This window comes from Strigops habroptila, chromosome 5 (genome assembly GCF_004027225.2).
Source record: "Strigops habroptila isolate Jane chromosome 5, bStrHab1.2.pri, whole genome shotgun sequence".
In the NCBI taxonomy this organism is placed as follows: domain Eukaryota; kingdom Metazoa; phylum Chordata; class Aves; order Psittaciformes; family Psittacidae; genus Strigops; species Strigops habroptila.
The window spans coordinates 80,005,663-80,019,948 of NC_044281.2; the positions used below are offsets into that span (position 1 = coordinate 80,005,663).

A 14,286-nucleotide genomic window follows, 5' to 3' on the forward strand; every position below is an offset into this window, starting at 1 on the left:
GACAAAACACATCACACTGTAACTCCTGTTACACAACAAAATGCAAAGTTCAGTTTTTCCCCGGTGCAAAAGCATGAAAGAAATGGCATTTCAAGTACTTTCCATCTCTGTGGGGAGTATGAGAAACTTGGTTCTATCCGAGTTGAAATCCCAAGGATTTGTTTAACCTCCCCTGACCTTCCCTTCCCACCGTGACCCACCTCTCCAACTTACAAACAGGAGATGGGATGAGGAATAGAGGAACAATTGCTGGCATATGAACTTTGTCCTATTACATCTTCACTCTTTAGTTTTTCCCTCACAAATACTGTTTGTTGAACCAAATGATACTCTCCTTGGCAAAGCATCTGGACATCCGGCTACAGACCAGGGTTTTCCTAATTACAGAGTGCAGCTGGAATCGATTCTCCCAGTCTCGAGTGCCTGGATGTCTGCCTCGGGCCAACTGGCAGCCTGCTCACATAATGATTCAGAAAAGATGTGCTTGTAAATCAGCTTGCTAAAACACAGATAGATTGCAAAGGTGAGGGTGTTGGTGAAAAATAGCGTACCGCAACTATTTGGCATGCACAGGACAGACCAGTTTGTAGCCAGCTGAGGTTTTGCACAGAACTTGAGACACATTAAAGCAGTCCATGGATAATGCTATTTTCATAGAGTCCCAGACTGGTTTGTGTTGGAAGGGAACTTAAAGCCCATCCAGTTCCAACCCCCTGTCACGGGCAGGGACACCTTCCACTAGAGCAGGTTGCTCCAAGCCCCTGTGTCCAACCTGGCCTTGAACACTGCCAGGGATGGGGCAGCCACAGCTTCTCTGGGCACCCTGTGCCAGCACCTCAGCACCCTCACAGGAAAAACTTGCTTATATTTAACTTAAATCTCCCCTGTTTCAAGTTTGAACCCATCACCCCTTGCCCTATCACTACAGTCCCTGATGAAGAGTCCCTCTCCAGCATCCTTGTAGCCCCCTTCAGACACTGGAAGCTGCTCTGAGGTCTCTACACAGCTTCTCTTCTCCAGGCTAAACAGCCCCAATGTTCTCAGCCTGTCTTCATACTGGAGGTGCTCCAGGCCCTGATCATCCTTGTGGCCTCCTCTGGACTTACTCCAACAACTCCATGTCCTTACTGTGTTGAGAACTGTATGCAGTACTCCAAGTGAGGTTTCTCAAGAGCAGAGTAGTTTCAGGTCTTTGCTGAACACATACAGGCTGCCGCCCTGAGGCAGGTTATTTGGTGACACCCACAGTGACAGAGCAGAGCTGGAATGACTTTAGATCATTGGCCCTGGTCTTTTCTCCAGTTTTTGTCATGAAATTTGCGCGTTCACTTGCTGACAAATTTCGAATGCATGTCAAAACTTCCGATCTCCTCCACTCTGCTCGAAGCCCACACTGATGAGGCCTGCCATCCTCTCTGAGCCACCAGCATCACCTCAAAATGAACTCCTCTGAAGGCTCCAAGAACTTCCCTCACACCACCACCAAACAGCATCGCAGAACAAATACACCAGTATGAAACTTCTCCACTGTACCAAAATACTGTCTTTTGTATTGGTCCTTAGACCACCATCTAAGAGACCTGTAAGGGGATTTGCACTCCCTCCCTGTCCACGGCAGCCAGGGTCCCTACAGCCCCCAGGTCAACACTGTTGATTACCCAAAGGTACTCAACTTCCTAACTTGGGACCTGGGAGCTAAAGGACATCAGCGGCTTGGCTGCAGGGTCAGGTATCAGAGCAGCCACTCAGCCCATACAATGTCTTTGGAACCAATTAAAACTTATTTTCAAGCCCTTTTGTCCTTCTAGGCATTATTCCTACTGTAAGTTATCAACAGGTAAACCATATCATTAAAATCAACTTGGAGGAATTAATTTATACTTTATTCTGTTTAAAACATTAGTTTTGTTTAAGTTATCTTGTGACTTTTTAAATTCAAATACCTGAGGAAGCCTTTAGGAAAAGAGCTTCATCGTTAAAGATTCACCACACTCCCTCTCAGTAAGGGCTGGGAAAGATCATAATTCACATCCTCAGATCTGAAGTGAGTCATCCAGGAAAGCCATCCGGACAGTACAGACACATCTAAGATGAAAGCCAAGTCAGAATGAACAGCAGAACCAAATCCACATCTTCTGGTGTTCTTCATGTGTCATAAAGAAAGAATATCATAAAATTGCAGAGACTGTTGTCATCTAAAGTAAAACTGAACAATGAAGCTAAAGTTCACACGCCTGGTACTAAAAGCAGAGATAGACAAATTCTGAAAATCCCACCTTATACTGAAGTTCCTGCTGATATTAAATTGATATAAAGGGAATCTACTGGTGAATGTTGTGTTTACTTATTAGTGGAGAAAGTGATGCATCTCCAGAAAGCCTTGGCACAGGCACATTCTTGCCATCCTTCAAGGACATTATCCTGAGCCTTCAGAAATGATGTTAAGTTCAAGGAGAGATGAGGTGTTGCCTTGATGAGGGTCCAGAGGCAGCATCCCAGTGAGGATGGGGCACAGGCAAGGCATGAAGGCAGCCCCATGGCCACATGTGGAATTTACTCTCTCACAGTGTCATAAAAATACACCTTATTATCATCTCTGCAGGATTCAACAGCAACCTTCATGTAAGACTAGACAGCAGTTTTCACTAAAGATACATGAGGAGCACATGATGCCATCCTGATAACTCAAACACAGTTAGAGACCATACTGTACTTACCCATCATAGAATCCCAGGATGGTTTGTGTTGGAAGGGACCTTAAAGCTCATCCAGTTCCAAGCCCCTTCCACGGGCAGGGACACCTTCCACTAGAGCAGGTTGCTCCAAGCCCCTGTGTCCAACCTGGCCTTGAACACTGCCAGGGATGGGGCAGCCACAGCTTCTCTGGGCACCCTGTGCCAGCGCCTCAGCACCCTCACAGGGAAGAGCTTCTGCCTAAGAGCTCATCTCAATCTCCCCTCTGGCAGGTTAAAGCCATTCCTCTTGTCTTGTCCCTACAGGCCCTTGTCAAAAGTACCTCTCCAGATCTCTTGTCAGCCCCCTTTAGGTGCTGGAAGGCACCTAAGAAAGGATGACAAATGGAGGGTACCTCAGTCCTGTGCAATGCACTTACTTACAACGGGGGTCAAACAGCAAAACAAGTTTAAAGGAGGAGAAAGCAGCTGACAACTATTTACTTGAAATCTTTCTTGTCATGAATAAAAGCCAAACCAACACAAAGAAGTACTTTGCCACAAAAGAAAGTACTTGAACACAGTTGCACAAAGATAATAGTGTTTTAAGGCGGCTTTGCTGGGAAGGTTTTCAAATCAGAGTAAGCAAAATAGCCTGAAATCTTTTCAGTCTGAACAGGCTTCATTATGTAAACAAAATGGAAAAATGTTTTTTTAAGATGTCAGGATGGATTTTCTTCTATTACAAGTAGCATCATGAGATTTGTTAACTGAATTATCTTGCCCTGCTTGCACACCTTGAAGCTGTAGCTGGCTGCCTGCAGGGGTGATTACAGGATCCGCCATGGAACAGACAAATGAGTTCTGGTCTACTATCAAAAAGCCAGAAGTCGTAAATCTCTCATTATCCGTGTCATTAGAAGCAAGGTGCTCATCAGGGGGCTAGAAAGAGCACAGGAATTATACCTTGAAACCCATGCAGAACAGAAAAAATAGTATTTTCATTATGCATTGCTATTATTCTTTATCTTCACTTAATAAAGTGGGAAGTCACCTCCAGCATATCCATCACACGGAGACAAAATTAAGTAGATTCTTCACTTTCTCCTTTTTCCTTTTCTCTCCCTCCTCCAAGGGTTATTTCTATTTCTTCCCTATTTTTATATTTTCAGTGGTGTGGGGAGGAACACATTCCTAGGTTTCTCTAGGCAGCATAAGCCTATACTAACAAATCTCAGTCCCTAGAAGCACTAACTAACTCACCAAACCTACCAAAGCCCAGCTCTGTGGACATAACGCAGGCAAAGAAATCAAATGGGAGCATACAGGAAGATTTAACTGATATAGGTTTGATTTCTTCAGTCTAAATGACATGGTCTGTCACTGGAGTTGCCTGTTGGAGTTCTGCTGATACCTTTACAAAATGGGGAGCTCAAAACCAGGGTATTAGAGGGAGGATATCTGTAAGGTATGGAGAATAAGGGTGGATCATGAGGGATAATAGTGTTAAATAGCCAAAACATTCTCTTTCATATTTTTTTTCTTTAGTAATTTCATTGCAGAACTGGAAGAGATGCCATTAATGTCACAGGTTCCTATTCCTGTGATAGTGAGAGGAAGAACTAGAAATAAGGAGCAAGCCACCAAGTGCCCCAACACCAATAAGCAAAGAATGGTGGTCATGAATCTCCATGGTTCACCCCCCGCTTTTGTGGGATGGCTTGTCCCCACCTCTTTGCACTGCTAAAAGCAATGCAGTATTGTGCATGTATTTCACCATGATTCTGGGAGATACAAACCAAGAGCGAGGCAGTTGTTGGAGGCTGTTTCATGTAAGAAATACATAGCACTGACTTTTGGGTTAGATGAATAAAACATTTAAATATGAACACTAGATGAGCCAGAAGTTTATACAAAGGAGGAGGTAGACAGGAGACAGAGACAAAGAAAGGAGGAGAGTCAAAGCCACATTTAAATTTTTCAGGTCCCACTTCTTTCTAATTTTAATGCATTCTGAATACTATTCCTGGTTCAGATCCTTGCACTATGATTCATTATTACCTATTCTAACTGTGAGGGTGCTGAGGCGCTGGCACAGGGTGCCCAGAGAAGCTGTGGCTGCCCCATCCCTGGCAGTGTTCAAGGCCGGGTTGGACACAGGGGCTTGGAGCAACCTGCTCTAGTGGAAGGTGTCCCTGCCCGTGGCACGGGCTTGGAACTGGATGAGCTTTAAGGTCCTTTCCAAACCAAACCATTCCAGGATTCTGTGATTCATTCTATTGTACCATTACTTGGCTTATTGACCACTGAGCAGCTAATGTACTCTCAGAATAAAGATGTAACTTACAGAAACATTTCACACAAAAGAGCTATTGGAAAGGATTCTCCATCACTCTCAGAGCCCCCCTCATAGCATATTATTAAGACATCCACATTTTAGTGACTGTGTCTTTTTCTGAAAGTACTAGAATATTCGAGAAAGCCAGAAAATTCTTCAGTGACTGTAAACATGACAAATACTATGCATAAGCAAACAAAGGAAAAGCAGTTCTGCAGCCAAAAAATATATTTATGAAGAGTTATTTTAGTGCTATTACGTGTATTCATGTAAAGGTCACAACATACAGAGAATTTGATGGTACAAATGGGTTCTGTAAATAAAAATTCCACCCCTGTTACTCAGAACTGGTAGTAATTACAAAACATCCACGTTTGCCTAAAGCTGCTTATGAATAATAAGAGCTAGAGGTAATTATCTGGCGTCAGCAATTCAGTATTTCTTACATGTATCTGCTTTTATAAGAGCATAACTTTAAGACAAGAAACTATAGAGAGGACAAGAGGAGTGCTCTCTGTTACACATGCATTTTATGACTCAGTACATACCCTGCTGCAGGGATTTTTCACAATGCTTTTGCTTAGCAATGATATTTGCTTTATTGATTCTTTTTGGTTTTTTCCTTTTAATACTCTTAATACAGTGGTGGCTTCAGAAAATAATGTGTGCTGTGTGTACAGATGTTTTTGTCAAGACATCAAAGTAGTGATTCCAACACACATCTATATGAGTCCAATTCTGTTTCCAAAACAGAGAAACAGGATGTTCACATGAGCCAAATTTGACACTGAATGATTTGTACAACGGAACTAAACTCAGTGGAGCACCAGGCATGCCAGATTTAATATGGACTTTTCATGTCACTTTTGAACAATAGAAGCATTCATTTCTGTGTAATACTTGGGATATTATTTCTTTCTGGAAAGGCACTTTAGTGCTGTGATTACAGACAGCAGAAACTGCTTGATAATAGGGGATGAAGTAGGCTAAAACCAAGAGAAAAACATCACTGTTCACAGGATAAAAATGCAATACCTAAGATTTAAATAAGTATGAAGCCTAAAAAGTTTCTAAGTCACTACTTTGATCACAAAGTAAATAGGTTTATTTTGCATAATTGAAGACTACTACACAGCTCCCACTAATTTCAGTTGTCACTGACTTGCCTTGACTCAAATCTAACAACTCTTCGCATAGCTGAACTTAACAATTATTTCTACCATGTAAAACTTTTTGCTTGGTGAAATATTACCCAAGTTTGCCTTTTGAAGGGAAAGTGAAAAACAAATCTCTATTCATAGCATGTTTTTATCACGCGGCTGTGATTTGTTTGATCTTGGAATTAGCCCTTTTGAATTCCACTGCAACAGGTTTAGAAAGACAGATCATGCTAGAGATTAAAATGAAAATGGAGTAATATGAACATAAAACAGGGCATGGTGGATTTTGGGCTTATCACCAGATTCAACAGAAGATAATTGGTAATTGCCTTTTTTTTTTAATCACTCAGGCTTTGAATTCAGAAATGGAGGGTGCAGAGAAGCTTGGAATTGATAATTAAGTGTTAAAGCCCTCAAAACCTTAACTTTTGGCATCTTCTAGTTGGCAAGGAATGAAATTGAGAGCTCGCAAGCTCTCTTTTGGCTGTGGATATCGCATGAATGAGGGGAAGCAGGGCTGGGAGCTGTTGGCCCCCCTGGACCAGGCACCCGTGGCCACTTCTCCAAAATGCAATAACCTGCTGCCTAGCAACAACCCACAACTCATGACTGCTTGTATACTCCATTCCTTCTGCAAAACTAAAAGCTCTGATCCCAAATTATTGCATTCAGCAACATCAGAGCTGCAACAAATGAATAAGAAAACACATTTTCCTTTACTTGCTGCAAGAATTCCTTGCTCTACAGTGTTATATTCATTAAATATATACCCCCTCAACACATTTTGATGCAAGACCAATCTGAAAACTATTTCAATATGTGAATAGTTATTTTTACAATAGTTGTCCCCTGGGGAGCTACTTCTATGAATAAAGTCATTCACATACCTATACATTTCAGTGATGAGGTCACCAAGACTGATTGAGGGTCAAACACAAAGGGTCACGTTCTCTTGGGCATGAATATGCTGGATAACATGACACAGCTATGCCTGCAGGGAAGTTGTCCCTGAGGTTTAGAAGTCCAGGTTTTTTTCCTAATTATTATTTATTGCATGTGAAACAATTAAGGAAAAACCATTAAAAACCAGCCTACAACCCACTTGCGCTATGCTGTCTACTTGCACCTAATTTTTAGCCTGATTTCCAGGAAGAATTTGATTTATGCCTTATCTTTCTGTTTGTCCAAGCTGGGGCTTTTGAGCTTGTGGGCTATTTCAAGCAACTTGACAGCAGGGTCGATAGCAGATCTCTGACAAGCTTACTGCAAAAATCAATGGCTTTGTAGAAATGAGAGTCTGCCACAGGGGGAAGTTCACTGGGTCTCCCCTGTTTGATGCATGCAGGACATAGTGCTGCATTGCACATAGCAAGTCCTGCTCCTTGTCCTTGGGAGCAGCTAAGAGGCGCAGGGAGGCAGATGGAAGAGCGGATGGACAAGGAGATGCAAGGAGGAGGGAGGAATAATACTTGTGTCTCAGGGTACGTGCCCATGGGCTTCCTCAGCTCTGCTGCTCATGAAATTACCTCTTTCTTGTTAGTCTGTATTTTCAATTTCATCTTCTTGTTTTCATTCTCTAAAAACAATATGGAAATCTCATGCTAAGATTATGGAAATTGAGAGGCTTAAATAAAAGTGCTGGAGGCCAATCTAATGATGCTGTAACTGCCTGATCTCGGGATTGCTGTACCTTAGACATAATCATAGCCCTGTTTAAATTCACATAGCAAATCATTACTGGAGTAGCCACCTTCCTAAATATGCCTACTCTGATAGACACAGCATTGAGAAGCCAGATTTTACTACACAGAATACCTGGAATAATGCAGTATGAAGTAATAGCTGAACAGCTTAGTATAACAAAATGCTGAAGTATCTTTCTATCAAAGGCAAAATTAAGTTGTTACGGATGATTACCACCACCATTTTATTCATTCTACAGTTGTTCTGTTCGACAATTTCTGATCCAGAGCCAAAACTTCGTGCATTAAATAATTTAGCTGCGCTCCTCACCCAGCACAGCTTCCCCGGCCGAATTCTGGCCTCTTTCAATTTCAGTCTTTCTTCTTGGTGCCTTGGGATGAGAATTGATCCTAAAGGTCTCTTCAGGTCCACCAGTTACAGGAGACAGGCTGCTGAGTGTGCTTTCAAGAACCTCTTGGGTAATCATCGATACTCTCTCTAACATTAACTACCATTAAATCCCCAGCTAGAAGCTGCAGAATGACTTACAGGACATTACCGAGCATTTTCGAGCTTAACAAGGAGTTTTCTAAGAGCTCACAACCCCATACGGGAGGCACCAATGCTCAGGTGGAACATGACCAGATGATGATCTGTCTGAAGCCAAGAGCCGTGAACTTGGTACTGGGAGTGGGGAGATTCGTTCTTCTGCAGGGAGCCAGTGTAAGCCTGGATGCTTTGGCAAAGGAGAAGTGCAGGTGGAATTCTCCTTTAGGAAAGTTTCAGCTGAAAATTTAGTTTAGACATAAAACTCTACAGCCTATCTACATTGCTATGGCCCTTGTGAAAGCTGTGTTTTGAGGTCTTCACTCTCTATTTTAGGGTGACTCTCAGCTGATTTCTCTCATGATGCAACATGATTCTACCCCTCTCACCCTCTCTAACCCAAGCAAAAGCACCAAAGAAAGATTACTTGGAAACAATTGCCATTTTATGGAATAGCTTGTAATTATTAACCTGAACTCCTTGCAATGGACTTGCACAAACACTGTGCCAGTAAGTTACTGACAGTCACATCAAGTGACTTCGTTAATATGTGTATTGGCACAACACAATACTTAGTGCTACCTGGCTTCTGAATCCTTGTGAAATACAGCTCACACCCTTCTTCACCCCAAACCCATACTGCTGGGGTAACCTCAGGTAACTAAGACATTACTGTGGGTACACACTTCTCTGTTGCTCTGCTGCTGGTCCCACACTTTCCCATTTTAGGATGGTGTTCTGGCTAAATTCCCAGCCACAAAACCACTGCAGGTAGCGGCGAGAGGCCAGTGAAGTACCTCATTTCCACCAACTATGTTGTCCCTTCTTCCAGCAATAACAATTTCACTTCCTCCATGAGTAGCATGAGCCCTCCCTCCCCCTTTCTCACAGTACAGCTACACCTTCTTTTTCCCCTGATTTTCTTGGACTCTTACACTCAGGTAGATCATAGAATCCTGGAATGATTTGTGTTGGAAGAGACTTTAAAGCTCATCCAGTTCCAACCCCTGCCATGGGCAGGGACACCTTCCACTAGAGCAGGTTGCTCCAAGCCCCTGTGTCCAACCTGGCCTTGAACACTGCCAGGGATGGGGCAGCCACAGCTTCTCTGGGCACCCTGTGCCAGCACCTCACCACCCTCACAGTGTACAATGTCTTTATTGATTACTTGATATATTGAATTATAGATTACTTTATTGGATTACTTGAAGTTACTTTGATTAACTTCCAAAAGCTTTTAAGATGGGATGGGGGTTTTGGCTGTTTTGCTGTTTGCTTTTTTGTTTGTAAACAGACGTTTTTTTACATTCACTCAGAGAAGTTACGTTGGTGACTTTTATGGCTGAAGGAGAAACGGAGAAGCACTTGGCCATTGCTGGGGCACATATAAATGCATGCTGAGAGCTCTCCAACATCTGCCCCACTATGAGGAGGGAAACAGGGTCACAAACCAGTAAAATTTTATCTTAAACCACGGATATCTATTCTCCTGTTTTCCCGTGACACATACATGCAATTTGGTTAGTGAGAATGATAAAGTGTTGTGTACATACAGGTATTGAACCTGAGAGTACTGCATTATGCAAGAGTTGGGACTAAAAGGCCCAACAACAGAAGTATTTACTGTAAATTAAAATCCTACCAACTGAAGCCAACTTTAGAAGATTAGCACAAGATTCATGTGCTGCTTTAATCACTCAAAAGACTAACGTCAAATAATGGTAAGAAAGAAAAAGCAAATTGAGGGCTATTCTTTTGCACACAGCTTAATATTCCAGTAATCACAACACTAAAGCATACACTAAAGCATATACATATACTATATAAAGACACACACTGCATTGACACCTGCAAGGCAAGCACAGCAGCATGCTTAATCTTACACTCATTTGGGTTAAAGGTTTTGGTCTCTTTAAACAGATTAAAAACCAGACTTTCAGAACAGTGCCTAAAGTTAAAATTAAATTAAAAATAAATAAAATAAAATAAAATAATTTAAAAGTAATAAAAAAATTAAAATTATAAAATTAAAAAATAAAATAAAATTTAAAAATAAAATAAAAAAATTAAAAATTAAAAAATTTAAAATAAATAAAAATAAAATAAAATAATAAAATAAAATAAAACAAAAATTTAAATAAATAAAATAAAATAGCCTCATAATTCAGGATACTGTTTGGATGCTTAGTGGAATAGAAATCATCTATGATGTAGAAAAAAAAAGAACCAAAAATTTCAGGAGTCATTCATGCTATTTAAAATAAAAGAGCAAAAATGTTTCTCACAACCTAAACTGAAAGCATCCTTTTGGAATATCAGTCTATTGATTTAGGACCATCTTGTTACTCTAAAAGTATCACTGCATGAGTTAGAGCAATATTGGGATTAACACCTTGACCAGAATATGAAGGCTGATAGATATATTAATGCAGACTTATATACTTAAATAAACATTTAAGGAAAGTTTATTAAACCACAATTAGGTGGTGAGTGTTGCCTTTTTTATTAATAAATAAACTACTGAAACCAAGCACAAAATGTCTCTGCACCTTGGGTCTAACTTGGTGTTTCTGGCTGTGGTCACCATAGTGATAACACTGGCATTTTCCCAGAATTTTTAAGGTCAGGCATTTGGGGTTTTTGTTGTTGTCTTGGGTTTTGGTGGTTTGGTTTTGCTTTTTTTCCCCCCAGACAGCATTGCCAACGTTCTCTGTTGCTTTTAAGAAATAATAGCTGAATCAACAAGGTGCTATTCACTTACCTGAAATCCACCATCTCCAAATTGTATTCTCCCAAACCCCTGCTTTTCTACCAAAGCTTCCAGTTAGTGGTTACTTTTTGTCAGAGCTGGATTAAGATCTCGAATATGCTATACCCAAACTCTTACACCTTTATACATGGATTCCTGGAGTAAACTCCTTTGGGGAGCCAGTCCCAAGGTTAGCTCCATCAAGCTGGGTCCAAACTAACAGAAAAAGAAGCAGGTAAGAAAGCCTATATAGTGGGAAGTAATGCTGTAATAAAATAAAATATTCCCTTGAATGAGGAGTTTCCAATACCTTCGCCTACAGCAAGTTATGATAACAGCCACTGCTCTGTATGAAGAAATAAACAGCTTTATGTTACTGACCTCTATAACATATAGCCATGAAATCAGAGTGCAATTGTGGCTATTTGCTGCTTTTTAGATATTCATTTCTCTTCCCCAGTGCTTAAGAGAGCTGACTGAAGGCAGCTTATACTAGATTAGGCTTCCAAAACCTTCATGCATTATAGACTTCTAGATACAGGGTTTTTTCCTTCTCAGAAGGTGAAAGTGTTGAGTCATTTCTTTTAAAGAGCTGAATGAGATTATTGCTTTTAAAAAGAAAAAGCTGGCTGTTCAAGGCAGGGCTAAATGAAACCCAGGCAGTGGCTGCAGCACCAGAGAGGAGCACCCAAGTCAAGCTCCTGGCTCCCCTGTTTCGCTCTGCTCATCCTTTCCTGGTTTAAATCAGCCAGGCACTAGCAGCTTATCCAAGATCATAACATGGATTAACAAGGGCTCATCGGATGGAACAGTGTGCCAGAAATAATTATGGTTTAAAATGCAAGAGCCTGGCAGGAAGGGATTGTCATTTGTGAAGCCAGTCCATTTAATGGGGAAATAACCTGCATATTACAGTAGAGGATAATTTGGCAGTTACAGTTTCAATGGCTCAGAGATATAAAATACAGTCTCATCAATGTGTAAGATTAGAAGTAATTAGCCCCTGTATGGTAAAGTCATCAGTTAGAAACTAGACTCCGTCTAGGGACTTTTTGTAATGATGCCTTAGGGACAAGTAAGATGGGACCTTTGACTTATATGATTTGGAAGGGACTGAGACCTAATTAAATCTGCAAAGATGCAGTAACTGCAGTAAAAGGGATTTTTAAACATGAAACATATTCTCTTTCTCTAAACAAACTAGGTATATTACACTCTGCAACAGAATTAATCAAAAGACAGTGAGCAAACAGCTGTGTGGTTGCCAAATAGAAGATGATACAGGATTATACAGAATTGAAGAATAATTAATAAGAATTGAAGACTATTTAATAGTTCTTTTTTTAAGGATAAGGTTTTACTTAATTGTGGAGAAAACCAAACACACCTAAATCCAAGAGAGCATGGTTTTTTAAATCTGTTTCTCCAAACGCGTAAGCTATAATAAGCACTGATTGCCTTGAGTAAATAAAAGCTAATTCTCTTGCAGAAATAATATACAATTTACTTTTTCGTTCATTACACAAAACCAGACTTGCAGCTTTTCAAAGAATGATGCAAAGAGCTATTGTATTTTTACTATTGAGTTCCATAAAGTACTCACCATCTTCCATTTTCTTAAAAAGACTTGGCACTTTGTGCTGGAGAAATGAAAAATCTTCAGTTAGCTTCTCAGCAATGATTGCCTCATTTACATGATCTATCTTCTCCCAAGGAGAAGGAAAAGAAAAACCCCTCACTGTATGATATTAACATTTTTCTCCCATAACTCAATACTCTGCATTTTGTCAATGCAGAGCTGGATCATTAAAGCCTGGAAGCTACATGGAAGAGTATTTTAAGGCCATGAACTAGGAGCGGAGCAACAGTGACACACTGATCTCAGAGAGACAAGAGTGCTGAGATGACACATGTAGGTTTATGGGCTCCATCATGCTGCTTAAAAAAGACTAATTAAAATGGCATCTAACTCATAAGCAGGCAGGTCAATGCTGAAAGAATTTACCATCTAGCCAAAAACCTCAGTATTTTTGTTCTACATTTGTCCTTGCAAATATGTGGGGGGGCTATATTTTTAATTAATTTATTTTATAAAAGAACCATCTTCAGCCATTCCTGAGTCAATTCAGTTTTAATCTACCATAAAACGTCTGTGAAATTACACACTATTTGGCATTGCCCATAGAACTGTAAGCTTAATAACCTTTATCTAAGCCAGACTTGGTGAGACGATATCAAACCAAGCCTCCTCCTTAAATACCTTATCCCATACAACACATCCATAGACAACTGTACAACAACTACAAACATGTTATTAACATGATGACCAAGACCATTCACTTAACAAAAAGAGCCCCATACAAACTAGCCACCAACAATAAAGATGTCCCCATGGCATCCCACTGGGAATGTATAGAGCTACGGGAACTCAAAGGCTGCCTCTATGCTCTGTGAAAAGGAACCAGCCATCATAAGCATTTCTAACTGGAGTAGTGTTTTTTCATGCTCACACACATGAAATGGTTTCTCTTCTCTAGCGCAGTGGGGTCTACACAACTTGGTCTGATCCGTACATCATCTGTGCATAATGCAGTTCCACCAGCAGCTATATGGAAGAAGCTCAATGGGGTCTTTCTTTACAAGAATAGAAAATTAACTTTGTTTTTAGTAGAAGAGAATGATAAGCTTGATGGCTAGTCAATCACTCCGAGAAAAATCAACAACAACCTAAATGCTCAAGTATTTCAAGCCTTGAGTGACCTTTCGAGAGGATTTCAGTTTGAAAATACAATATGAGGAAAAGCTATGGATTTTGGAATTCGTCTTATATCCAAAGCCTTTGCTAAATGTCTCGTGGAGCTTGCTAGAAATGTAAAATAAACAGCAGTCAGGATCAAAGCAAGGGGAAATGAATTAAGGAAAAGGTGGATTGGTGCCCAGCTGGTGATCTGGGTCAAGAACATGCATAACTATTTGGTTTTGATGACGTGTGTTGGAAATACCACTCAGCTTTCAAGGAGAGCAATCTCTCCTCAGATAGTCAGAAACTGGGAAAGACAGAGGTGGACACAGGGAAAAAAAGAACAACCCTCACAGGAAAAATAGCCCCACTCTGGTAGAGTCCCTGTGAAGGAAAAG

The 14,286-nt window shown here is 40.7% G+C and overlaps 1 protein-coding gene across 5 annotated transcripts in view; it reads right to left on the reverse strand.

Annotated features, from left to right (window-relative positions):
• The window catches only part of C5H10orf90 (chromosome 5 C10orf90 homolog), an 84,988-nt gene that overhangs the window by 38,448 nt on the left and 32,254 nt on the right, over nucleotides 1-14,286 (reverse strand). The window contains exon 1 of one of the 5 annotated variants that reach the window (XM_030488516.1): nucleotides 12,752-12,820. The exons of 3 other annotated variants lie outside the window; for them this stretch is intronic. In XM_030488516.1, the coding sequence (XP_030344376.1) occupies nucleotides 12,752-12,761 (10 nt within the window). In that variant the 5' untranslated portion in view covers nucleotides 12,762-12,820. Of the gene's footprint in view, nucleotides 1-1,943; nucleotides 2,186-12,751; nucleotides 12,821-14,286 lie in introns of those variants that run through there. One more of the 5 variants, XM_030488517.1, reaches the window with a different exon arrangement.